This window comes from Prionailurus bengalensis, chromosome X, assembly GCF_016509475.1.
Source record: "Prionailurus bengalensis isolate Pbe53 chromosome X, Fcat_Pben_1.1_paternal_pri, whole genome shotgun sequence".
Classification (NCBI taxonomy): Eukaryota; Metazoa; Chordata; class Mammalia; order Carnivora; family Felidae; genus Prionailurus; species Prionailurus bengalensis.
Genome location: NC_057361.1, coordinates 97,943,189 through 97,967,279, shown reverse-complemented (window position 1 = coordinate 97,967,279; position 24,091 = coordinate 97,943,189). Strand labels below are relative to the sequence as shown.

The following is a 24,091-nucleotide window of genomic DNA, read 5'->3' as shown; positions in this document are numbered from 1 at the left end:
CTAACTGGGGATTAGGGAAACCATCTCTGACTGCTTGACATGATTTAAACGGGTACCTAAACCAATTCCAAGCACTTGATAGCAAACGAGCCATGCATCTGCCTTTCTTTTGTGGTTTTGGTTGGAAAGGATCTCTCTAGGGGAGGGCAGGGGAGGAGGAGGTAAGAACTAGCTCCTGATTCTTCCAAGTGGTGGAAGAAGCCAGCAATGTGTACCGGCTACACCTGCCAAGGGAGCGCGGATGAATAATAAAAACACAATGTAGCTCCCGCGGCTGAATAATAAAAACGCCATGTAGCTCCCTCGCACGGAGTGCTCACGCGGCGTGTGTTAGCAGTGAGGTACAGCTCCAAACGCTTTTCACACAGTAACAGCCCTTACAACAACCTTAAGAGGCAGCACTAGTGTGACTGTGGCCATTTAACAGATTATAAAACTGAGGCTTAGAGACAGGGGGCCTGCCCCAAATCACACTGCTAGCATAGAAGAGGGCTAAGATTTAAACCCTGGCAGTGTGGCTCCAGAAGAGAATAAGCTGCGGGGTGCTGAGGGCAGAAGGATATTCTCTGTACCAGCACGTCCAACAGAATTTCCCGGGATTATGGAAACGTTCGCTATCTGTGCCGTCCAAGGCAGGAGCCACTAGCCACGCGGGAAACTGACTAGTAAGACTGAGCAACTGAAGTTTTCATTCGACAGATCTTTAATTAATTTAAATTGATATGTAAATAGTCACAGGTGAGTTGTGGCTTCTGTGTTAGCACAGGTCACATATACTGGAGAAGGAGTCCACTCTGATGACCCATGGTGGGAATACGTAGAACAAGAGTGGTATCCCTGTGGTATCCCTGTCCCCTCAGGTACCAGTCAACCACCACTCTCTTCAGATGGCTTCCTGAGCCACCTCCTAGGGTTGTAGATTATACTCTGCACAGAGGCGGCAACCGAGGGCTGAGAGCCAGCCCAAGCACTCTCTGCTGCCGGCTTTGGCAAGATGCTGCATCGGCCCAGAGGAAGGGAAACGCTTCAACCCAGAGGAAGAAGAATGCTTTTTCAAAATCGGTGGGTCCAATTTTTTTGTAATTTATTCACCCAGAGGGGGTGCTGGTTTTGCAGTCTGCAAGACGACTTGTTTTGTGCCAGTGCATGCCTCAAGGCACTTCCCGCTCTTCCTCTCATAGGAACTCCCAGGACAGGGGCGCCTGGGTGGCTCAGTCGGTTAAGCGTCCGACTCTTCCTTTCGGCTGAGGTCACGATCTCAGTTTCATGAGTTCGAGCCCTAGGTCGGGCTCTGCACTGGCAGCGAGGAGCCCACTTGGGATTCCTCTCTCTCTCTCCCTCTCTCTCTCTTTCTGCCCCTCCACTGCTCTCTCTCAAAATAAATAAATAAACTTAAGAAAAAAAACCTTAAAAAAAAAAGAACCCCTAGGATGCGGCCTCCGTTAACCTCTAGCACACCTTGACTCCTATATCCCAGTTACTTTCCTGCACAGTCGGCCATGGAATGAGATACAGCTTTAAGACTTTTGCTTCCTTCCTCTGAACCTTCTATAGACACAGACTCTTTTGAGGTTTTCCCTGTGATTTTTCCCATAACAACTCCTGGGAAAGCAAGGAGTTAACAGCATAAGAAACACAAGGATGCTACCAACTTCTAAGACTGTAGTAACAGCTCTCCCCAGATTGCACTGCAACATTGTCAGAGGCAGTCTTTCTTTTCTTTTCTTTTTTTCTTTTCTTTTCTTTTTTCTTTCTTTCTTTCCTTCCTTCTTTCTTTCCTTTCTTTCTTTCTTTCTTTCCTTTCTTTCTTTCCTTCCTTTCTTTCTTTCTTTCCTTTTCTTTCTTTCTTTCTTTCTTTCTTTCCTTTCTTTCCTTTCTTTCCTTTCTTTCCTTTCTCCCGTGCATGGAGCCTAATGAAGGGCTTAAACTCACAACCCCGAGATCAAGACCTGAAGTTGAGATCAAGAGTTGGATGCTTAACCGACTGAGCCACCCAGGTGCCCCGCAGGCTTAGTTCTCTGACCCCTTCGCTAGCAATTCTTTGGGGAGTCCGATCTACTCAATGCTTGTCTCTTTTAACTCCTGAACTAAAATGCTCCTGGAGTTGCTTACCCGTCCTAAGTCCTCCTGCCGATCCCAAATGTTCTCTAAGCTTCCTTGGATGGTACCACGCATTTAAAACTTATTTCTGGAGCACCTGCCATGTGTCAGCCACTGAGGGTAACAAAACACGGCCGCTCTCAAGGGAGATAAGTAAACAGGAAGTGACAACACATTGTGCTGAGTTCTATGTCGCAGGAAAATGCAAGGTACCGTGGGACATGACGACCCGGCACGTATCTAGACTTCGGAGGCCAAGGGAGGCTTTCTGTGAAGGAAGCGGTGTGTGAGCTGAGATTAGGGCAAAGCAGAGGGGAAAGGACAAGGGCCGGGCTGGGAGGGGATGCAGGGTGCTTCCCCTGTTGTGCTGGAGCGTCTGAAGGGTCTGTTTGAGGAACCGAAAGGAGCTCGGCCCAGGCCGGCAGGCAGGATGCAAGAGGCTGGAGGTGCGCAGGGGAGAGGAGGCTGAGGCCAGACCGTAGTGCTGAGGAGTGTGGGCCTTATGGCAGAGCCACCGGGCCGCCGCTGCTGGGCTTTGATGAAAGCAGAAACGAATGCCACAAGTGGGCAAGGAAAACTACAATGCCTCACACGAGAACTGTTGATCTCGGAGGAAAGAAAGACACCCTCGAGACTGACCCGCACCGCGTCAGTGCCATCTGGCCTCACGGGCAGTGCTTCTCGACGCTGTCAGGAGTGCCCTGTGAGCCGGCGGGGGTGGGGAGGGGGGAGGTGAATGCAAATCCCCGGGGCCTCCCTGGAAGGTCCTGGCCAAACGGGCCTGTGATTTTCTGCATTCTAGTCCACGAGACGCAGAGTGCCCGGAGATACCAAAAACAGTTCTCATCAAGTCATCGGGCCAAATGGACACTCCGGGAGCCAGCCCCGTGTTTATGCTGTAGTTTCAGAAGTCCCGGACACGGCCCTCCACACCCCATTGTGTCAGAAGCAGTCTGAATGGAGGACCGAAAGGGGGACAGGGCCATGTGGAGAGCACACAGCCAATGCGAGATCTCAGGCGTCCGTAGCCTGGTATCACAGTGACTCAACACACCCCTTCCTGAACACTCCTCCCCAGAGCCCGGCCCCGGAGAGCCCCCCACCATCTGTGCAGTCCACCCCCTTCACAAAGCGCCCCCAGCCTTGCCCCGCTGCCACCCCAAGGTCCACACTAGCTTCTAAAATGAGTTTGTGCCTCCGCTAGCCTTCATCATACACGTATTTTTATACACGTAACTGCGCCGGGTGATGTCTCCCCCTCCACATCTCAAACTTCACGAGCAAAGGGCCACGTTTCTTATCTCCGCTGCCTATTCAGTGCTGTAGCCACAATGTGTGACAAATAAAGTTTTATTGGACTGAACTGTTTACCCTGGTCCTTTCTGCCTTGTTCTGCTGCTAATAATTCTAGGCTCTAAAGGAAAGGAAATGCGTAAAGTTGAATTTAGAAATTTAACAAATTTTGCGGATGTGCTCACAAACTTCAGATAGAAGTTATTTTGTGGGGAGCTAACCTACTTTTTTTCTTATAGCTGTTTTCCGGGCACCTGGGTGGTTCAGTCAGTTGAGCGCCCGACTCTTGATTTCCGCTCCTGGCCGTGGGATCAGGCCCGGGTCCGGCTCCACGCCGAGTGTGGAGCCAGCTTAAGATTCTCCCTTTTGTTCTCTGCCCCTCTCCCCCACCACTCACACCCTCTCTCTAAAGACAAAAACAGGGGCGCCTGGGTGGCTCAGTCGGTCGGGCGTCCGACTTCGGCTCGGGTCATGATCTCGCGGTCCGTGAGTTCGAGCACCCCCGTCGGGTTCTGTGCTGACAGCTCAGGGCCTGGAGCCTGCTTCGGATTCTGTATCTCCCTCTCTCTGACCCTCCCCCATTCATGTTCGGTCTCTCTCTGTCTCAAAAATAAATAAATGTTAAAAAAAATTTTAAAGACAAAAACAAACAAAAATGGTTGTTTTCTTATTGCTTCCTTAATTTTTTTTATCGACGTATACTTGACATACAATGTCACAATAGTTTCAGGTGTTGAGCCAACCTATTTTTTATCCCTGGGCATGATATCATTTTCCTTTTGAAAGGTAGACACCCATCATTCACACATTGCTGGTAGGAATGTAAACTGGTACAGCCACTCTAGAAAATAGTTTGGCAGTTTTTTATAACACCAAATATATAATTACCATATGACCCAGCAATTGCACTCTTGGGCATTTATTCCAGAGATACAAAAAGTTGTGTTCACATAAAAACCTGAGCATGAGAATTTATAGCAGTTTTATTCATAACTGCAAAAAATTAGAAACGATGGAGATATCCTTCAAGGAGTAAATGTTTAAACAAATTGGTACCTCCATACCATGAAATTAAAAAAAAATGAACTATTGATACACAAAACAATTTGGAGGGACCTCAAGGGTATTATGCAGAGTTTAAAAAAAAAAGTCACCCTCAAACAGTCATATGCTCTAAGAGTCTATTCCAGTAACATTCCCTTTTTTAATGTTTATTTATTTATTTTGAGAGAGAAAGAATGAGCGGGGGAGGGGCAGAGAGAGAGAGAGAGAGAGAGAGAGAGGGAAAGAGAATCTCAAGCAGGCTCCGCGCTTTCAGCGCAGAGCCCGACGTGGAGCTCAGTCTCACAAACCGTGAGATCATGAGCTGAGCCAAAACCAAGAGTTGGACGTCCAACCAACTGAGCCACCCAGGCGCCTCCATTCCAGTAACATTCTTGAAATGACAAAATTATAGAGATAGAGGACAGATTAGTAGCTGCCAGAGGTCAGAGACTTGGGGGAAAGTAATGCAGGGTGAGGGGGTGCTGAAAGGTGTAGGGTATGGCTATAAAATGGCAACTGAGGGGATCCTTGTGGTTATGGAACTATTCTATATTTACACATGTGATAAAATTGCATAGGACTACACACACACACACACACACACACACACACACACACACACGGTTGCATGTGACACAGGTGAAATTTGAATTAGGTGGGTGGATTGTACCCACAGCAACTTTCTGGTTTTGATATTGCATTCTGGTTACAGACAGATAAACGGTACACTGGGATCGCCCTGTGCATTTTTTTGGCAACATCCTAGGGATCTACAATTTTTAAAGATATTTTTAGAAAGTAGACACCAAAAGCAGATGCATTTTCTACTGAAGCATACTGCCCCCCTCTTGGGTTTGTGAAAAGAATAGCGATAAAGAAGATGTGATTGTTGGGGCGCCTGGGTGGCTCAGTCAGTTAAGCGTCCGACTTCGGCTCAGGTCGTGATCTCACGGTCCGCGAGCTCGAGCCCCGCGTCGGGCTCTGTGCTGACGGCTCAGAGCCTAGAGCCTGCTTCGGATTCTGTGTCTCCCTCTCTCTCTGCCCCTCCCCCATTCATGCTCTGTCTCTCTCTGTCTCAAAAATAAATAAACATTTAAAAAAGTTTTTTTTAAAAAGAAGATGTGATTGTTGAATCACTGTGTTGTACACCTGAAGCTAATAGAACATTGTGTGTTAATTATACCTCAATTAAAAACAATGATAAATAAAGCCAAAAAAACAGGTTGTTCTTTTTCAGTTTTGGTTTTTTGTTTGTTTTAAATGTTTATGTATTTATTTTGGGAGAGACAGGATACAAATGGGGGAGGGGCAAGAGAGGGATGCAGAGAGAGAGAGACGGATACAGAGAGAGAGAGAGAGAGAGAGAGAGAGAGAGAGAATCCTAAGCAGACTGTGTGTTGTCAGCACAGAGCCCGACGTGGGGCTCGAACTCACGAACCGTGAGATCGTGATGTGGGCCGAGATCAAGAGTCGGACGCTCGACCGACTGAGCCACCCAGGCGCCCCTCGGTTTCGGTTTTTAATTAGGTTAGAGCCCAGTGCTCGCCAAACAAAAGCAATCCATTCTTCCCCCGCAAGTCTCCTGCGCACACTCACCAGTAGTAGAGAGTATAGTTGGTGTCGGGACTTGTGTTCCTTCCGGGGAGCCAAGTACACTTCATGTAGCTCAGGTTGTGCCAAACGCATTGGAGCTCAGTCACAGCAGACTCAGGATCACCTGCAACATCCAGCCAAGGGTTTAGGCTCCTTCTTTCCCTGCCAGGCAAACCTGCCAATCCCTCTGGGGCATGGGGGACGGTGAGAGTGTCTTCCCAGAAAGCCAATCCCTAATCTCTCATGCCATTTTACCTACGAGGCACCCAGGATGGAGAAAACCCAAATCTGACTCGCTCAAAACTCTCTCTCTCACCTCCAGATACCGAGGAAATAGCTTTACCATCCCTGTGGGACTCTAACTTTGTAGCCCTAACTGGAGAGAGAGTCTAAAGGTCAAATAGTATTTCAATTGTAGGAAGTGAGTACGGAATTCCTAAATGAAAGTGAAAATACAAACGACCCATATATACCTACCTGTCTTTCAAGAAAACAAGTCTACTGAGTCACCATTCACCTTCCTGTCTTCTGACCCCTACTAACACATCTTGTTTTAAAGACTAAACAAGCATTCCTCCTGAAGCAACTCGGGGAAAAGTTAAGCATAACATCACTCTTGGTAGTTGTTTCCTGTGGATTATGACTTTACGAGCCCTATCGTCTTTATCATCTGAAATCTCGACCTGTATAAAGCCTTTGCAGTTAGGGCATCATGTCACCAAGTTAAACGCCTCTGTTTAAAATGCAAACTTGCTATCCCTCAGGACTCTTGAAGGGGTACTGGACTGAGCCGTCATCAACCGTTTTACTGGCACAATACGATGTAGGCTTTTTCAGATTATTCCTTAAACTCCCAAAGAAATGAGAAAAAGGGAGCTAAGTTGTTTTAAACCATGTTCCCAGCCTCATGGCAGTACTGAATTTTATCCTTTTACAAAGACGACTTCATATACTTTTGATCGGCGCAAGGCAGGCAGAGAGGATGGTCTGGAGACCAGGCCACATAGCGCTAAGGTCTGGTGGTGGGAGAGGGAACCTTCCAAACAAGGGGCAACATGACATTAATAGATAGTACGTACACAGGATTTGCTCTTGCCAGGCCCTATTCTAACTACCTCACCTCGAGTGACTTACATCAGCTTTTCAACGGTCCTGGCAGGAAGTACTGTCATCATCCCCAGTTTACAGATGAGGAAAGTGAAGGCGGGAGGGGCTAAGTGACCTGCCAAAGGTCACACGGCTACTGGTTGGCAGAGCTGAGACTTCAGCTTGGACATCTACTCTGGCAGCCCTGCTCTTAATCAGTATACACCCCTCCCTCCGTGCGAGCCAAGAGCCAGAAGAATCTGGGTGATGGGCGGGAAGGGAACTGGGGGCCAATGACCGACCTGACTACGTGACAGCTGTGCCCAGGGCTGGTCTTGAACTGGAGCAGGGCCCACGGGCCCCTTTTCCTTTTCTCAAACCTTTCCCCAAATATGTCCCGTTTATCAAGCTAATCTCTCTAAAGAGGAAGACAGTATTTTGGCTTTTTTAAGGTACTGGACCTGTAATCTAAAGACCTAGGGCAACTCACTCAGTTCCCCTCTTCCTCATGGAATGGGTCCCGGGTAACTTGCTCACATCACAAGACAAGCTGGGGCTCCTGGGTGACGCAGTCGGTTAAGCATCTGACTCGATTTCAGCCCAGGTCATGATCTCACGGTTGTGAGACTGAGCCCCGCTTCAGTCTCCACGCTGGGCATGAAACCTGCTTAAGATTCTCTCTCTCCCTCTCCCTCTGTTCCTCGCCTACTTGCAGGCTCGCTCTCCCTACCAAAAAAAAAAATTAACAAAAAAACCACAACAAGCTCATGAGGCTTAATTTAGGGGAAGGGTGTATATGTGTGTATATCACATTCCAAATTACTTATTTTTGAGAGGGGTGGGAGGGGCAGAGAGAGAGGGGGACAGAGGATCCAAAGTGAGCTCTGCGCTGACAGCAACCGAACGAGCCCAATGCAGGGCTCGAACTCACGAACCATGAGATCGTGGCCTGAGCCGAAGCCAGACGCTCAACTGACTGAGCCACCCAGACATACCCGTATTCCAAATTATTAAGTGCTGTGTAACTACTAGGCATTTACTCAAGTTGTGAGCACTTCGAAAGCAGGGACATCCTCATATTTATCATTGTGTTGTCAGCACCTAGTACAATGCCTGGAGCTTATCAGACTCAGCAAGTATCTGAAAATTGAATGAATTAATGAACACCGAACATGAGCATATGGATAATTTGGATTTATGCTCTAAATACCACCAAACAGTGCTTTCAGCTGTTACCTTCAGGGGGCGGGGTGCATTTTTCCACCAAAATGCTAGGATTGTCACTTTCATTGGTGCTACACTGGGATCCCACTTGCAGACAGATCCTCTCGTTCAGGGGCACTTCTTTTGAACGATGGGTTTCAGGAGCGATTTTCTAAGGTTAGGAAGTTTTAAAAAGGCATTACTGTAGCAAATACACAGAAACACACTCAGCTAATAAAACAATGGCATGTTCAAATGTGTAAAAAAAAAAATGGAAAGTTATCGGATGGCATAAAACAGTGACTCTCAACCTGGGGTGATTTTGCTTTCCCCGCCCCGCGCCCCCCCCCCCCCCCGCCGGAGGACTTTTGATAAAGTCTAAGAATATTTTTGGTCACCGGAACGTAGGAGGGGGCTGCCAGTGGCGTCTAGTAGGCAGCGGCCAAGGATGCTGCTCAACATGGTACAAGGCACAAGACTGCCTTCCCTCCCCTTACGACAAAGAATTATCCCGCACCAAATCTCAGCAGTGCCACGGCTGAGAAACCCCAGTACAGATAAAAGACAATTTCCTACATTTTAAATGTACAAACATTATGACATTTACCTATAAACCTACTATGCTAACACATCAACTGTCTAAAAGCAACTTTAAAGGAAACACGATAAGATGATCAATATTCCATTCCTAACCAGATGCAGTATCATGATCAAGATCAAGGTGAAAAACTGCTTTAAGAATCCAGTGACCCTGGTCACCTCTGAGGGCAGGAAGTAAAGGAGGGCCTGGGGACCACAGAGAGACTTTTCATTAAACATCTTCCTGCACTGTTTGGCCATTTTTAAAAAATCTTATTTATTTTTGAGAGAGAGGCAGAGACAGAGACAGAGCGTGAGCGGGGGAGGGGCAGAGAGAGAGGGAGACACAGAATCCGAAACAGGCTCCAGGCTCCGAGCGGTCAGCACAGAGCCAGACACGGAGCACGAACCCACAGACCGCGAGATCATGACCTGAGCCGAAGTCGGACGTTTAACCGACTGAGCCACCCCGGTGCCCCATGTCTGACCATTGTGACTACCTCACACACACACAGAAATGTCAAGGGTTGTTCAGAGAACCACACCCTTATTCTGAAGAGTAGATGACCATTCCTGACAGCATACAGATGTAAATCACAAATCTGGTGGTTAGGATTTAGAATGAGGAGATTAGAGGGCTCTTTAGGAAATTAACATTTTCCAAACTGACAGAGTTGGAATAATTCTGAAGCTGCTTTTAATCAGGGCTCCAAGGAGCTTCCTGTTTTGCAATAGTTTCTGACTCAAGTTGGAGATAGCACTTCCTTTCATATACGTGCTGCCGGCCCTGAAGTGAAAACTTTGTCACGGCTGCCTCTGTCTGCCGTCCTAAAGAGCTGCTCTGCCATTTCAGAGGCCGGCTGCCAGCTGAGTGTAAGGACAACTGTGAGATACCCCCGAAAGCAAGACATTAAGGGTGCCCTCTGAGAGGGAGCTAGTACATCAACAATTAATGAATCACAGCAGCAAAGACGGGAAAAACAGCACATCAGAGACTGAAGAGCTTTAGGCCCAGGCACAACAGCACTCTGAAAAGGGACTTACCTGGTCAGCCCTGAGGAAACAAAGAAAAAGAAAGGTGTGTGAGCAACCTTCTGGCCGGCAGAAGGTTCTGGGGGGGATCTAGCTCCACGGACACTAATTCTGTGCCACCGGCAAAGCTCTGCCTTTCTGCAGTGGGACCTCCAGCCGCTCTTAGCCAAATACATTTTCACAACTCATTTCTGATCCTTCACAAGAAACCGACTCACCATTTGGCTTTCTATGGCAGTGCTGCCTACAGGGATGGAACACGCCGGTTATGCCAGCACAAAGCTTTCTGGAATTTTTTTTTTCCCCCGAGAGAGCTCTCACGGCAAAGGAAGGAATCGGCCCTCGAGAGTGGCCTGCGTGCCGAGGAGGTGAGGGCTCTCAGCCCGTGACAGCGGAGACCGGCCCCGGGACCGTGGGCAGGGAGGCGCGAAGGCCCCGGGATGCAAATGTCACCCACCTCCCAGTCTCACCAAGCACCAGTCCCATGTAGCTCAAGGTACGTTAATATGCAATTGGCACGAAAGAAGTAGAAACCCCAACTGTCAACGACCGCCAAGTCCAGCACACCTTTATCAGACAAGGAACTAAACCCCTTCCAGCAGATCTTGATGAGGTACGTGCGATGGCTCCCACGTGACTTTCGGCTGGCTGCGGTGACTCATTCCACGGGTAGCTGCTGCATGACACGAGGCTCCACCCCTCGGGGAATCTGGGCTCCTTTGAAAATTTATCAAAATCCAAGGCCAGAGTCCTGAAATGATCCCTCCCCCTCAGGACCGACGTTCATTTGGCCGGATCACACCTTTCCCAATTCCAGATTCCTTTCTCAGCAGGAAAAGTGCGTCGGCCTCGGCTTTTGCCTCTCTGGACGCCTGGATGGCACAACAGCTCTTTAATTTATTCACCTAGTGAGACTTGCCTATCTCTTGGTGATGAAAGATACCTAATCTGATGCCAAAGCACATAAATCAACGTTCTTTTAACAACAAGCAGCCAAAAAAACAAAAACAAAACCTGATGCCAGATCCTTCTTCGACTCACCAGACTGGGAAACTAGGAGATATTGCTACAACAATGGTGGAGGGCAGCCACTTAAAACTCATCTTGTATTTAAAAAAACAGGGGCGCCTGGGTGGCGCAGTCGGTTAAGCGTCCGACTTCAGCCAGGTCACGATCTCGCGGTCCGGGAGTTCGAGCCGCGCGTCGGGCTCTGGGCTGACGGCTCGGAGCCTGGAGCCTGGAGCCTGTTTCCGATTCTGTGTCTCCCTCTCTCTCTGCCCCTCCCCCGTTCATGCTCTGTCTCTCTCTGTCCCAAAATTAAATAAATGTTGAAAAAAAAATTAAAAAAAAATAAAATAAAAAAACAAAAATCGTATATGAATCCCTGTCTCTTGTGTTCATGGCCCTCCAATCTGAAGACTGAAAGTGACCTCAAGGGTTTATCTCATTTAGCAACGTAAGACCTCTAGACGGTCTCACAAGCCCCCCTAACATGTACAAACTATCCTAAAGCCACTACTGCGATCTGCTTCAAAGCGTATACCAGACAATCTGATCATCTTAATGCTTTGTCCAAAGGACGGGAAGGGGAAAGGGAAACCGCTCCTGCCACTCGTTCTCAGCCTCAGGACTGAAAAACTTCAAAAGGTCACATGGGATATCTCCCAGCATTGATTAGAAGAGATAATCCGTGTTTCTCACAACTGTGGCACTGACTGCACCAATGGTCAGAGGTCAGGTGGCTGGAATATAAATGAGCAGGCCTCAGGCAGAGGTCACTCTTCATGGTTTCCATCTGGTCTCCCCAGGGGCAAAATGGAGGGTGATGTTAGGTTGAACCATATGACCTATAAAAGCAACAATTTCATGTGATTCGACGTAACAAGAAAAAGAAGAAGAAAAAGGGACGATTATGGAACATGAGCTCGGGGCCAGGTGCATTGCGAACATCCTCTCCTCTAATGCACGCGCCGCTGACGTCGGGTGGGTCCCACCCCGGCATTTTACAAACAAGGAAATGAAGGCTCGGGGAGGTTAAGTGACCTGCCCAGGGTCACACGCCTTGACAGGGGAAGAGCCACACCGTCAAACCCAATCCTCTCTGATTCCACTGCCTCCTATGGTCGCTTTCAAGTCTCAGTTTCTGTATCTCTCCTGTGGAGTCGGCCCCATTTCCAGGCTACGATACCACCGTGTCTACGCGACCGACCCTCGAGTGTGCTTGGCTGGCTAATGAACGTGGACCTGTTAGAAGACAAGGTGACCTCCCCTCGGTTTCAACGCGATACTTAGGCGAAGCCCTTAAATAAGGTCTCTTCTGTGATTTCGCAGGGCCTGAAGTACTGAGAGTTGCCCCTAAGAATCCAAATGCCTGATGGCCCCTCCTTAGGAACAAGAGGAAGCCGGCAGAGCGGAAGGGGAACTCAACTCCTGAGCTCAACTTCTGCATTGAGGGCATCTCCTTTTTGTCGGCTTGCTTTTTGTCTTTTTTCTTTTTTTTCATTGAAGTATAGTTGACATACTAGTTTCGGGTGCGCAAAACAGGGATGCGACATTTATGTCCCTTACTCAGCGGTCCCCCTGACGGTAGGTCTGGTCACCATCTGTCACCGCACAAACTTCTTAGAATATTGTTGGCTGTCTTCCCTACGCTGTGGTCTTTGCCGTCATGGCTTAATTATTTTATAACCGAAAGCTTGTACGGCTTAATCCCCTACACCTACTTTGCCCATTCGTCCCCTGCAACCATCAGCTTGTCCTCTGCGCCTGTGAATCGGTTTCTGTCTTGTTTTGTGTGTTCGTTTGGTTTTTTTCGAGTCCACATGAGTGAAATCACAGGGTATTTGTCTTTGGTCCATCGGCGTTGCCACAGATGGCAACATTTCGTTCTTTTTTATGGCCGAGTCACATGATGCTGTATAAATATACCACATCTTCTTCATCACTTCATCTCCCCTACCGTGACCATTGTGAGTAATGCTGCAATAATCGTAGGGGTGCATGTATCTTTTTGAATTAGTGTCTCCATTTTCTTCAGGTGAATACCCAGAAGTGGAACTGCTGGACCGTAGGGCAGTTCTATTTTTAATTTCTTGAGGAACCTCCATATCGTTTTCCAGAATTTACAGTCCCACCAACAGTGCAGGAGGGTTCCCTTCTCTCCACATCGTCACCAGCACGTGATAGTTCTGGTCCTTTTTTTTTTTTTTTTTTTTTTTTTAAGATTTTGTCTTTAAGTAAGCGCTACAGCCAATGTGGGGCTCAAACTTAGAACCCTGAGATCAAGAGTCGCATGCTCTACCCACTGAGCCAGCCAGGCACCCAGATATTTCTTGTCCTTTTGATACTAGCCATCCTGACAAGTATGAAGCAATAGATCTAATTGTGGTTTTGATTTGCATTCCCTGACGATGAGTGATGTTGAGCATCTTTTCATGTGTCTGTTGGCCATCTGGATGTCTTCTCTGGAAAAAGTGTCTATTCGGGTCTAGAGGACCTCTTTTTTTTTAATGTTAGAGTGTGTGTGTAAGTGGGGGAGAGGGACAGAGGGACAGATGGAGAGAATCCTAGTCAGGCTCCATGCTCAGCATGGAGTCCGTCCTGGGGCTCGAGCCCATGACCCTGGGAACATGACCTGAGCTGAAATCAAGAGTGGGACGTTCATCCGACTGAGCCACCCAGAGGACCTCTTAAAATGCAAATATTTCTGGGGTGCCTGGGTGGCTCAGTCGGTTAAGCGTCCGATTCTGGATTTCGGCTCCGGTCATGATCTCAGGGTCACGATCTCACGGTCTTGAGGTAGAGCCCCACGTCAGGCTCCACGCTAGGCATGGAGCCTGCTTAAACACTTTTCTCTCTCTCTAAAAAAAAAAAAAAAAAAAAAAAAGCAAATACCCTGAGTAGCCTCAATTCTCTATCAATGAACACCTAACCCGTAATTAACACCCCAGCAGAAAAGGGGGAAGAAAGGCAGATTAGTAAGTTTCCCTCAAGAGGAAGAGCCTGTTTCATCCTTGCTTTATTAAGCTTTCACATACATGATTTTCCACGTCCCAGAAAGCCAGAGAAGAGAGTAGAGCCACACTTTACACAGCAGGAAACTAAGGCTCAGAGAGGTTCAAGAACTTACCCCAGGCCACAGGGATCGCTGAGTGGCCACCAACTAGAGCCTAGTTCTCCTGACTCCCCCTGGTGCCAGGCTGCATGAACATGATGATTCCACGGTTCGCTGATCCAGAGCACCGTCACTAGTAACAACTTCTCCCATTCAGCCTTCTCATAGTCCCTGACAAATTCAACCCCAACCACCCCTGACGTCTCCCCTCACTGAAAGAAGGTATAAAGATACAAAATAGTTTTGAACAGCTGATCTGATGCTTTGAAGAATCTGTCAGTTAGAAGGGGCTACAAGACGATAGGGCCCAAGAGAAAATTCCACTGGACAAGACTACCGTAAAGAATCTGAAAATTATCCAATCTTGTTAACAAAAATTCACTTATGTCAGTTGACTACATCTGACTGGAAAGGCTGAAAGTTCCCCTCATTTTTCCTCAGGCATCGGGAAACCTAGCCAACCCTATCTGCCACTGATGTCTTTTTAGTTTTTCACTTTCCATATGGCCAATTACTTTTGTGTCACATAGTTCTTACATACCTGCGTGCGTGTCATTAGCAAGACGGTAAGTGGGAAAACTCCCTGAGAAACTGGAAGTGTTATATACATGCAGGCAGGAACACAGGAAGAAATGCTAACGCCATGATTTGTTGAGAGCCCAGTAGATAAAGATACCTAGTATTTCCCAACAGAGTATCTCATTGCATTTCATTATCAAATAATGAGCCAACAGTTTCGAATGTTCAAACGCTCGATTTTTTTCAACAGTCACTTTCCCAGGTAAAATTTCGACGCAAAACCCAAGACAAAATTCCCACTTCGAAGTGAGGTTAGAATTCAGTTTATTCTTGGCTCCGGTTCAAAGTGTTCACTTTGCCTCATCAATGCAATACCTTCCAGAAAACTTACCTTATCCTGTTTGTTGTCAAAATGACTAAAATACCGTAAGGTGCAATTCGGGCTGGCTCCCTCAGGAGGGTCCCATGTCCAGATGACCGTGCAGAGGTTTTCAACAGAAACGCTCAAATTTGTCACAGGCGGCTGAGTTTCTGTTCAAATGAAGCACAAGGAGTACATTTATCAGCACTGGCCAGGGTTTTTAGTGGGTCATTTGATCCATTCCTCCAAGTCCTAGAGGCCAAGAATAGGATGACTGAGAGAACAACAGCTCCCGGGTATCGAGCCAGGCACCGTTCTAAGTCCTCTCCACATACTAATGCACCGAATCCTCACGACCACCTTACGAGACAGGGACGAGGAGCCTCATCTTGAAGATGAAGTGACCGCGGTCAAGCACACTGAGTCACTTGCCCCATGTCCCCTAGCTCGTCAATGGCAGAGCTGGGATACAACCCAGGAAGTGTGGCTCCGGGGCCACGTTCTTAACTACTTGCTTTAGTGTGGACACAGGGAAGAGCGCAGCCTGAAAGTTCTGTTTTCCTCCCGCAGGAATTCGGGGCTCCCTCTGCTCGGGATCTACAGCTCACTCAGTGCAGACAACGTCAATCTCTGGCAGCTCCGCGGGTGGGTCTCAGCAGCGTGTCTTTAATCGTGCTTGCTAACGTGACCCGGGAACTGTTTTTATAACTTTTCCAAAGAAGTACTGAGAAAGATTTAACAGTGCCTGTCATTCCTCTGAGGCCTGACACTAAACAGCTGGGACTGTAGCTCTGACTAATCCGAAGAGGGAAGAAGAGAGGGAAACTGAACCAGTATCTTAAAAATGTGTTTCATTTGGAGAAAACCCACCACTGCCTCCACCAAATACTTAGTGACTCTATCGTTTTGGACCCAGCTCTATCACCAGGGAAAAGAGTTTTAAAGCTTCTGCCGAAAACAGGGAAAGACACAGAGTGGGGGAAAGGAAACACCATTTCAAACTTTGCCGAGAGCTTCTGAGACCAGGACTACCAAAATCACCCCCCGGGAACCGGATGACAGAACCTCTCTTCTACCTTCGCCACTTTTCTATAAATTGAAAATTATTCCAAAATAAAGTTCATTAAACTCATTAAAGAAAAAACAATCCCGGGGTGTGTGGATGGCTCAGTCAGTTAAGCGTCTAGCTTCAGCTCAGGTCATGATCTCCCGGTTCGTGGGTTCGAGCCCCGCATCGGGCTCCGCCCCGCACTGGTGGTGAAGAGTCTGCGTGGGATTCTCTCTCTCTCTCCCTCTCTCTCTCTCTCTCTCTCTCTCTCTGCCCCTTCCCCACTTGCACTCGCGTGCGTTCTCTCTCTCACACACACAAAATAAAATAAACCTTTAAAAAATAATAAAACAAATAAATAAATAAATCCTCCCAAATTGCCCCAAGTTGCAAACTCAGTCCTTATTGATTGCGTACAGGATACCGTTGTCTTTAATTTACCAATCCACAGAGCTCTATTTTATACTCTATGCCAACACACTGGAGTGCACTGGGCCTCTTACATAATCCGTAAATACTTTATGCCATTACCTTCCTCTTCAACTGAACAAAAGATTCCTTTGGTCCCCAAACATCAGCCCCACAGGCACTACGTAGCTGGCATTTCCCCAAAGGCTCTGGACTCTGGATATTCATTCCCTTTCCCGACTCTTCTACCATCAGTGTTTCCCGCAAGGGTGACCAAAAGGCCCAAGTGTGGGGACGCGCAGCCCGCGGCAGGACCAGCGGAGGCAGAAAATTCCCACTGCACTGAGTTAAAACCCAGCTAGCGTCCGGAAGCATCGACGGCTCAGGCAACAGTGCTGGCGTCAGGATTCTAAGCACCTACGGGCGTATACGGCGGTTTCATTTTGGCCTTTCTAATGCCACATCAGCACCCGTGAAGACAAATCATTTGTCAGCTCTAGAGCCTCTAATAAGAACTTCGTTCCTCCCGAAGACTACGATCTACTCTAGGCTTATCTGCCATATTCCGCACTTTCCAGAAACACCCGGCAGCAAACTTCCTGACGCTCTACCTTCCTACTCCCACGCAAACATTAAAGCCCCGATAATAAAAAATATTACCTATTTATGGTAATGTAATAAATCACACCTCAATTTTCAAGGCAATTTCAGACCTTTTAGAATCTATTTTTGGGGGTGCCTGGGTGGCTCAGTTGGTTAAGCGCCCGACTCTTGGTTTTGGCTCAGGTCATGATCTTGTGGTTTCGTGGGTTCGAGCCCCGCATCAGGCTCTGCACTGGCAGCACGGACCCTGCTGGGGATTCTCTGTCTCCCTCTCTCTCTGCCTCTACCCCACTCGTGCTGTCTCTCTCGAAATAAATCAATAAACTTTTAAAAGAAATCTGTTTTTTAACCTCAGTATTTTAATAGAACAATAGCCTGCACTATTTCCAATCTCTCAGATCGGTTTATTTTTCCCCGCATCTGTTAAGGGTCCTTTAGTCAAATCTTCTAATTGGTTGGCATTTTAGGCTACTTGTGGCTATCTGCCATCCCTTTTTTTTCTCCCTAATGGTTCCTTCCATTTCTCTTGAGGTTTTTCCACTTCCTATACTTTAAAAATACACCCACACACACACACACACACACACGCTCTCAGTCATCCTGAAACTTAAAATACAATCTCCGAACATTTAAATATATATGGATACATGTGTATGTAGGTATAACACACGGAGATATGTTCGTAAATAACTGGTGACTGTACTTCTCGTACAGATCTCTAATAGCTCCTCATATGTAAGACATGATATCATTTCAGTACAGCGTAGGATTATGAGCATGGACTCTGGAGCCAGACTGCCTGAGTTCCCATCCCAGCTCTGCTACAGACTGGCTGGCAAGTTCCTTAACCTCTCTGTGCTCCAGGTTTCTCACCTATAGCATGAGGATGATCAAGAACGACCTATCACAAAAGGGCAATCTTGAGGATGAAATGAGTTACTACAGATAAAATGCTCAGAACGGAGCCTGGCACAGAGCAAGTGCTATATAAACGTTAGCAATCTACTTGCTCTCTTTTTGAAGAAACAAAACAGTTCTAAACAGGTGCTTTGGGGGGCGCCTGGGTGGCCCAGTTGGTTAAGTGTCCGACTCTTGATTTCAGCTCAGGTCATGATCCCGGGGTCGTGGGATCGAGCCCCGCGGGCTCCGCAATGAGCGTGGAGCCTGCTGAAGATTCATTCTCCTTCCCTGTGGCCCTCTCCCCCCACTCATGCTCTCTCTCTCTAAAATAAATAAAATAATAAAATAAAATAAAATAAAATAAAATAAAATAAAATAAGATAAAATAAAATAGCTGCTTTGGGGGGCGCCTGGATGGCTCACCCGGTTAAGCATCTCACTTCGGCTCAGGTCATGATCTCGTGGTTCATGAGTTGGAGCCCCGCGTCAGGCTCTGTGCTGACAGCTCGGAGCCTGGAGCCTGCTTCAGATGCCGTGTCTCCCTCTCTCTCTCTGCCCCTCCCCTGCTCACACTCTGTCTCTCTCTTTCAAAAATGATTAAACTTAAAAAAAAAATAGTTGCTTTGGCTGTCTGTGAAAGGGATACGTGCCCACCGCCTGTAAGACAGAACGGGCAGTTAATTCCAACCGTTCCTCAGAGGTTGATCACTGGCTTCAGAAAGGGGAATGGGAAGGAGGGACTCAAGTAGCTACCCCCAACTAAACTTCAACCCTCAAGAGAGTCTGTACGGTCACCTCGCACAAGATTCCATTCTACTTAGAAACTGAGACGGTCAATGCTCTAATAGGGCATGTTGCTTAGATAATAGTTTTTGCTCTCTCCTATTCAATCACAGGAGATGGCAGAGGCCTGCATATTTCGGGAAAAGTTAAGGAAATCACAACAGTCATATATGAGTCACCGCCTCCTTCCCTTACATCTACTCAGTCATCAACGTCTGTCCATTTTCTCTTGCAACATCTCTTTTAATCATCCCAATCATACCAATGTGCTCTTCTGGGCCTGCGAGACAGGCTGACACCAGTAAGTCATGGCCCTGGACAGGAGGCATTCACCACGCATCTTTCTTTCTTTCTTTTCGTTTAAATCTTATTTCTTTCTTTTGAGAGAGAGAGACAGAGACAGAGAGAGAGAGAGAGAGAGCGCATGAGCAGGGGAGGAGCAGAGAGAAGGAGAGAGCAAATCCCGAGCAGGCTTCGTGCTGTCAGCACAGAGCCCGACACGGGGCTCGAACTTGCAAACCGTGAGATCATGACCTGAGCCGAAATCAAGAGTCAGACGCTTAACCGACTGAACCACACGGGCGTCCCCACAACACATCTTTCTGGTGGACAACTTCAACCCTAGAGTCCTGGACAGCTTTACGCTCCAGCGAGTCCTGTCACCCGGTCAAGTCTCCCTGCTTGCTTCTCCTCTGGTGTCATTTCCCTCACGCTGTGCCCCACTCCAGGCCTTCATGGGCAAATGAAACTCTTCTGCCTGGACTGACTTTGCCAACACACCCTCCTGCCAAGCCGGGCTGCTTGCTGCCCACAAGGGAGCACCGTCTCACCCTCATTTCTGGGTCTCTACTCTGGCTATTCTGCCCTGACTGGGAAGAACTTCTCCACCCACTCAAATTCCACCCATCCTGAAGGTCTAGCTCAAGTTTTACCTCTTCCCCACAACTACCAGTCCTCACAGCTTCCCCTCTTCTGAACGCCTACAGTGCTTATTATTTGGGCCACACGGTCTGGCAATTAGAAAGCGAGTCTCCAATATACGATCAATCACTTCAAAACAAATGACCTGTCCATCTGTTCATGGGTCCCAACCAATCCTACCTGCTACTCTGGGAGGTGGCCAGCTCCTCTCCCAGCCAAGGACTCCCCGTCCCTTCTACAGAGGGAGGCACTGAATACAGGGGTCAGGGCATGACCTCTGGAGTCAGGCTGCCCAGATTGGACGCCTAGCTCCACTCTACCACCCACAAGGCTTGGAGCAAGACTCTTAGCCTCACTGTGCCCAGCTACCTTATATCCAAAATGGGACTAACGGCAGCACCTATAGGATAGGTTTTGTGTGAAGGTTAAATGAAACAACACAAATGGAAGACTCAGAACGCTGCCTGGCATAAAGAATATTAAACACTATATAAATGCTAGTTTTTGTTATTAAGACATGCCACCATGTGGACTATCAGACTAAGCAGACTAAATTCAGCTTGTAACCTAATCATTTTATGAACACAGAAGATTAGAGCTGGAAGAGCCCTTAGAACTTACAGGCGAGGCACCTGGGTGGCTCAGTTGGTTGAGCGTCCAACTCGTTTAAAAAAAAATTTTTTTTAATGTTTATTTATTCTCGAGAGAGACAGAAACAGAGTGTGAGCAGGGGTGGGACAGAGAGAGAGGGAGACACAGAATCCAATGCAGGCTCCAGGCTCTGAGCGGCCAGCACAGAGCCCGACGCGGGGCTCGAACCCACGGACCGTGAGATCATGGCCTGAGCCGAAGTCAGATGCTTAACTGACTGAGCCACCCAGGCACCCTGAGCGTCTGACTCTTGATACTGGCCCAGGCTGCAATCTCAGGGTTCGTGCGATTGAGCCCTGTGTCAAGCTCTGGGTTAACAGCACGGAGTCTGCTTGGGATTCCCTCTCTCTCTCTCTCTCTCTCTCTCTCTCTCTCGACCCCTCCCCCGCACTCTCTGTCCCTCTCTCAAAATAAATAAACATTAAAAAAAAAAAAAAGAACTTACAGATGAGAAAATTGCCACACAAGAAAAGGGAAATGATGAACCCAGAGTCCCACAGCTGGGAAATGTCAGACCACTAAAACTCAAGTCCCCTGCTTCTTTTTTTCTTCACCGTATCTCATTGAAATTTTATCAATATTTCTTTTTTTTTTTTTTAAGTCATCTCTATACCCAGCATGGGGCTTGAACTCACAACCCTGAGATCAAGAGTCACATGCTCCACTGATGGAGCCCAGCCAGAGGCCCCGCAATTTTATCAATATTTCTAATGGGAAAAAAGTTTCTGTGTTCTAAGTAACCCAAGTTACCAAAGAACTGCTGAGACAAAACTGATTAAGTTGGGGGTTGCCGGTATTGCCTAGAAGGCCAGCTGTTGTTTCAGGTGCGTGTGGGAGGCCGCAGGAGGCAGGGTGTTGGAGCAGGACCATGAACATCAGGACACTAAGGAGACAGGTGACCCTAAATAAGTCCCTTGCCTTCTCTGGATTTCATTTCCCCACAGGATATGGGAATCCGATGTTCCCAACTGAATTACACTCCACGGTTGTCCGCTAACCTACAGAGCTCGGCTCAGTGCTAAACAAGGCAGACGCTTGAATAATTATTAACCGAAAACTTCCAACCTGCCTCCGGCCTCCACTTTAAATGCCACCTTTTCAAGTAAGGCCTTCCCACTTCACCCTGTTTATAATGGCAAACCCCTTCTCCGCTTCGTTTTTCTTCATTGTACTCAGCGCCGTCCCACACACCTGATATGTTACTTTTCCCTCCTCTCTGACTCTGCCAAGAGCCTAGAAGCTGTACAGGGCAGGGGCTGGCTCGGTCTACTTCGCTCACCGCTGCATCCGCAGCCCCGAGAACCCTGGCACGGAGCTGAGTGCACACGTTTTGTTGACTGAATCAATAAGGAGCATCCAGATTTCCTAATCAACGTTTCAACTTGGGTTTCAAAGCACAACACACTGATGGAAATGCAATCAGCAAATTGTGGGTGTTTGTGTCAATATGGTAATAAGACCTCTCCGATGTGGAGCTACTGTGGTCACCCAACGCGCCCAGAAGGCCGCTCAAGCCAGGAGCTGTCCGTGAAAAAGTCATCAGCCCCCAACTGTTCACAGTGTAACTCCGCCGGGCCGATTAACGAAAAGTTGCCACACGGGGTGAGGGCGACGTGTGACCCCTCTGTAGTATCTCTGCAACTCGTCTGTAAGCCGACAATCGTTTCCAAACGTAAAGGTTAGTAAAGAAAACAAAAAGGCATCCACCCGGATGCTGCTCCCGGTTTCCCAACGGATTTCTTGAACGCCGGAGGAGGCGGGGGCCCTCGCGTCTTTTTTCTACGAGGACCGGGGTCTCCAGGGGTTCCCTTCAACTCCCACCGCCTCACTCACAAGGAGCCCCGGCGCGCCCCCGGCTCGCCCCGGCCTCGGTCGCCGTCCGCGCGGCTTCCTGGCCCCTCATCCCCTCCCGGACGACCTCGCGGGTCCTGACCCGCCGCCCTCCGACGCCGTGGGCATGTTTCCGTCCGGCGCCCGGGCGCCGGGCTCTTCCCGACGGCGCGAGGGAAGTACGGCGGCGAGTCGTCGCCTGCCCCGCCGCCGCCACCGCCTGCGACCCGGGAACGCCCCGTCGCTCCCGGGTCCCCAACCTCAAACCGGGCGCCGGAGGCTGCGGTCGCCGGGCGTCGTGAGGACCGCCCCCCACCCCCACCCCCCGGCGCCCTCCCTCGCCGCAGCCCTCGACCCCTGTCCGCCGCGACCCCAGCCGCCCCCTCGGCCGCCGCCCCGGGCCCGCGGCCGCACTCACCGGTGGGCGCGGCGCCCCCGCCGCCGCCGCCGCCGCCGGCGCAGAGCAGCAGCGCCCACAGCCCGCAGAGCCGCGCCGGCCGCTCCATGCAGCCCCTCTCCTCGGAGCCCGGCCGGGCTGCGGGCTCGGGCAGTCTCCGCCTCCTTCGCTCCCTCTCCCACTTCCCGGCTCCGCCGCCCTGGAGGCTGGGGGCCGGCGCAGACCGGAAAGGCCGCCCCGCCCACCCGCCGCAGGTAACCCGAGCCGCGAGCCGCGGGCGCGGGCGGAGGGGGCGGGGCGCCGGGGCCCCCGCGCCTCCCGCGCCTCCCGCGCCTCGCGCCTCGCGCCGCACCTGGCCCCGCCGCCGCCCCGCGTCCCCCCCCACCCCCACCCCGGAGCCCCGGCTCGGCTCGGGCCGCGCTGAACTTCCTCGACCGCGTCGCGGCCCGGCCCGGGCGCCCGCCGGTCCCGCCCTCCCCCCTCCGCGCGCGGGAGGCAGCCCCGGCCGGCGTCGCCGCTCCGTGCGGACCTGCGGGGCCTGGGTCGTGGCGGGGCCGGGACGAGGGTCACCTACGGGAAGCAGCCTCGGCCCGGGAGTCGGGAGGCGCGGCTGCCAATCGTCGGCCTCTGAGCCCTAGTTTCCTAAACTCTGACTCCAGGCTTAGTAATCCCAACCCCACCTCCCACGGTGGACTGGGCTCCAAGTGCACAGCGGGGACTTCGCAGGGGCGTGCTTGGTGAATAGGCCGAAAGGTGTATTGGGAAGCTGGTAACGCATAACGTGGCGTCGGGGTTGGGGGAGAGCAAAAGTTTTCATGTGAAGGACAGTGCCATACTATGTACAGTTCTTGCATTTTAAAAGCGCACATGCAACTTTCTACATAATTCTTTTTTACCGGTTTAGGCCGAAGGACACACACTGGATACAGAAAGTGGGTGACTATGAAGGTCAATGAGGCTGGGGATGGAGGAAAACGGGAACCCTTGTTACTTTCCTATTGCTGCTGTAACAAATTACCATAAATTTAGTGACTTAGCACAGTTTTATTAGCGTTCTGGAAGTCAGAAGTCTCACCGGGCCAAACTCAAGGCGTGAGCAGAGCCGTGTTCCTTCTGGGGGTTCCGAGAGAGATTCCGGTTTAAAAAATTTTTTTAATGTTTATTTATTTTTGAGAGAGAGAGAGAGAGAGAGAGAGAGACCCCGACAAAGCCGAGCGGGGGAAGGGCAGAGAGAGAGGGAGACAGAATCCGATGCAGGCTCCAGGCTCTGAGCTGTCAGCACAGAACCCGACGCGGGGCTCGAACGCACAGATGGAGAGATCACGACTGAGCCACCCGGGCACCCTGACAGATTCTGTTTTTAGCTTCTAGAGACTTCCCAGTTTCCTTGGTTTGTTGCTGCACCACTCAGGCCACTGCTTTCCTTGTCTCCTCTCCTCTGATTCTGACCCTCCTGCCTCGTTTTTTCATTTATAAAAACCCTTGTGATTAGATTGGACCTACCAGATCATCCCTGATAATCTCCCCGTCTGAAAATCTTGATTTAATCACATCTACAAAGTCACTTTTGCCTTATAAGGTAACACAGTCACAGTTGCCTGGGACTGGGGCATGGTCATCTTTGGG

General features: G+C 49.4%; 1 protein-coding gene across 1 annotated transcript in view; it reads right to left on the bottom strand.

The window, feature by feature from the left end:
- IL13RA1 (interleukin 13 receptor subunit alpha 1) overlaps positions 1 to 22,754 on the bottom strand; it is a 60,018-nt gene extending 37,264 nt beyond the window's left edge. The window contains exons 1-4 of the mRNA XM_043571398.1: positions 22,487 to 22,754; positions 14,955 to 15,094; positions 8,353 to 8,491; positions 6,034 to 6,154 (exon numbers count right to left, since the gene is read on the bottom strand). Coding sequence (XP_043427333.1) covers positions 6,034 to 6,154; positions 8,353 to 8,491; positions 14,955 to 15,094; positions 22,487 to 22,574 — 488 coding nt within the window. The 5' untranslated portion in view covers positions 22,575 to 22,754. The remainder of the gene's footprint in view (positions 1 to 6,033; positions 6,155 to 8,352; positions 8,492 to 14,954; positions 15,095 to 22,486) is intronic.
- Positions 22,755 to 24,091: the final 1,337 nt, after the last annotated feature.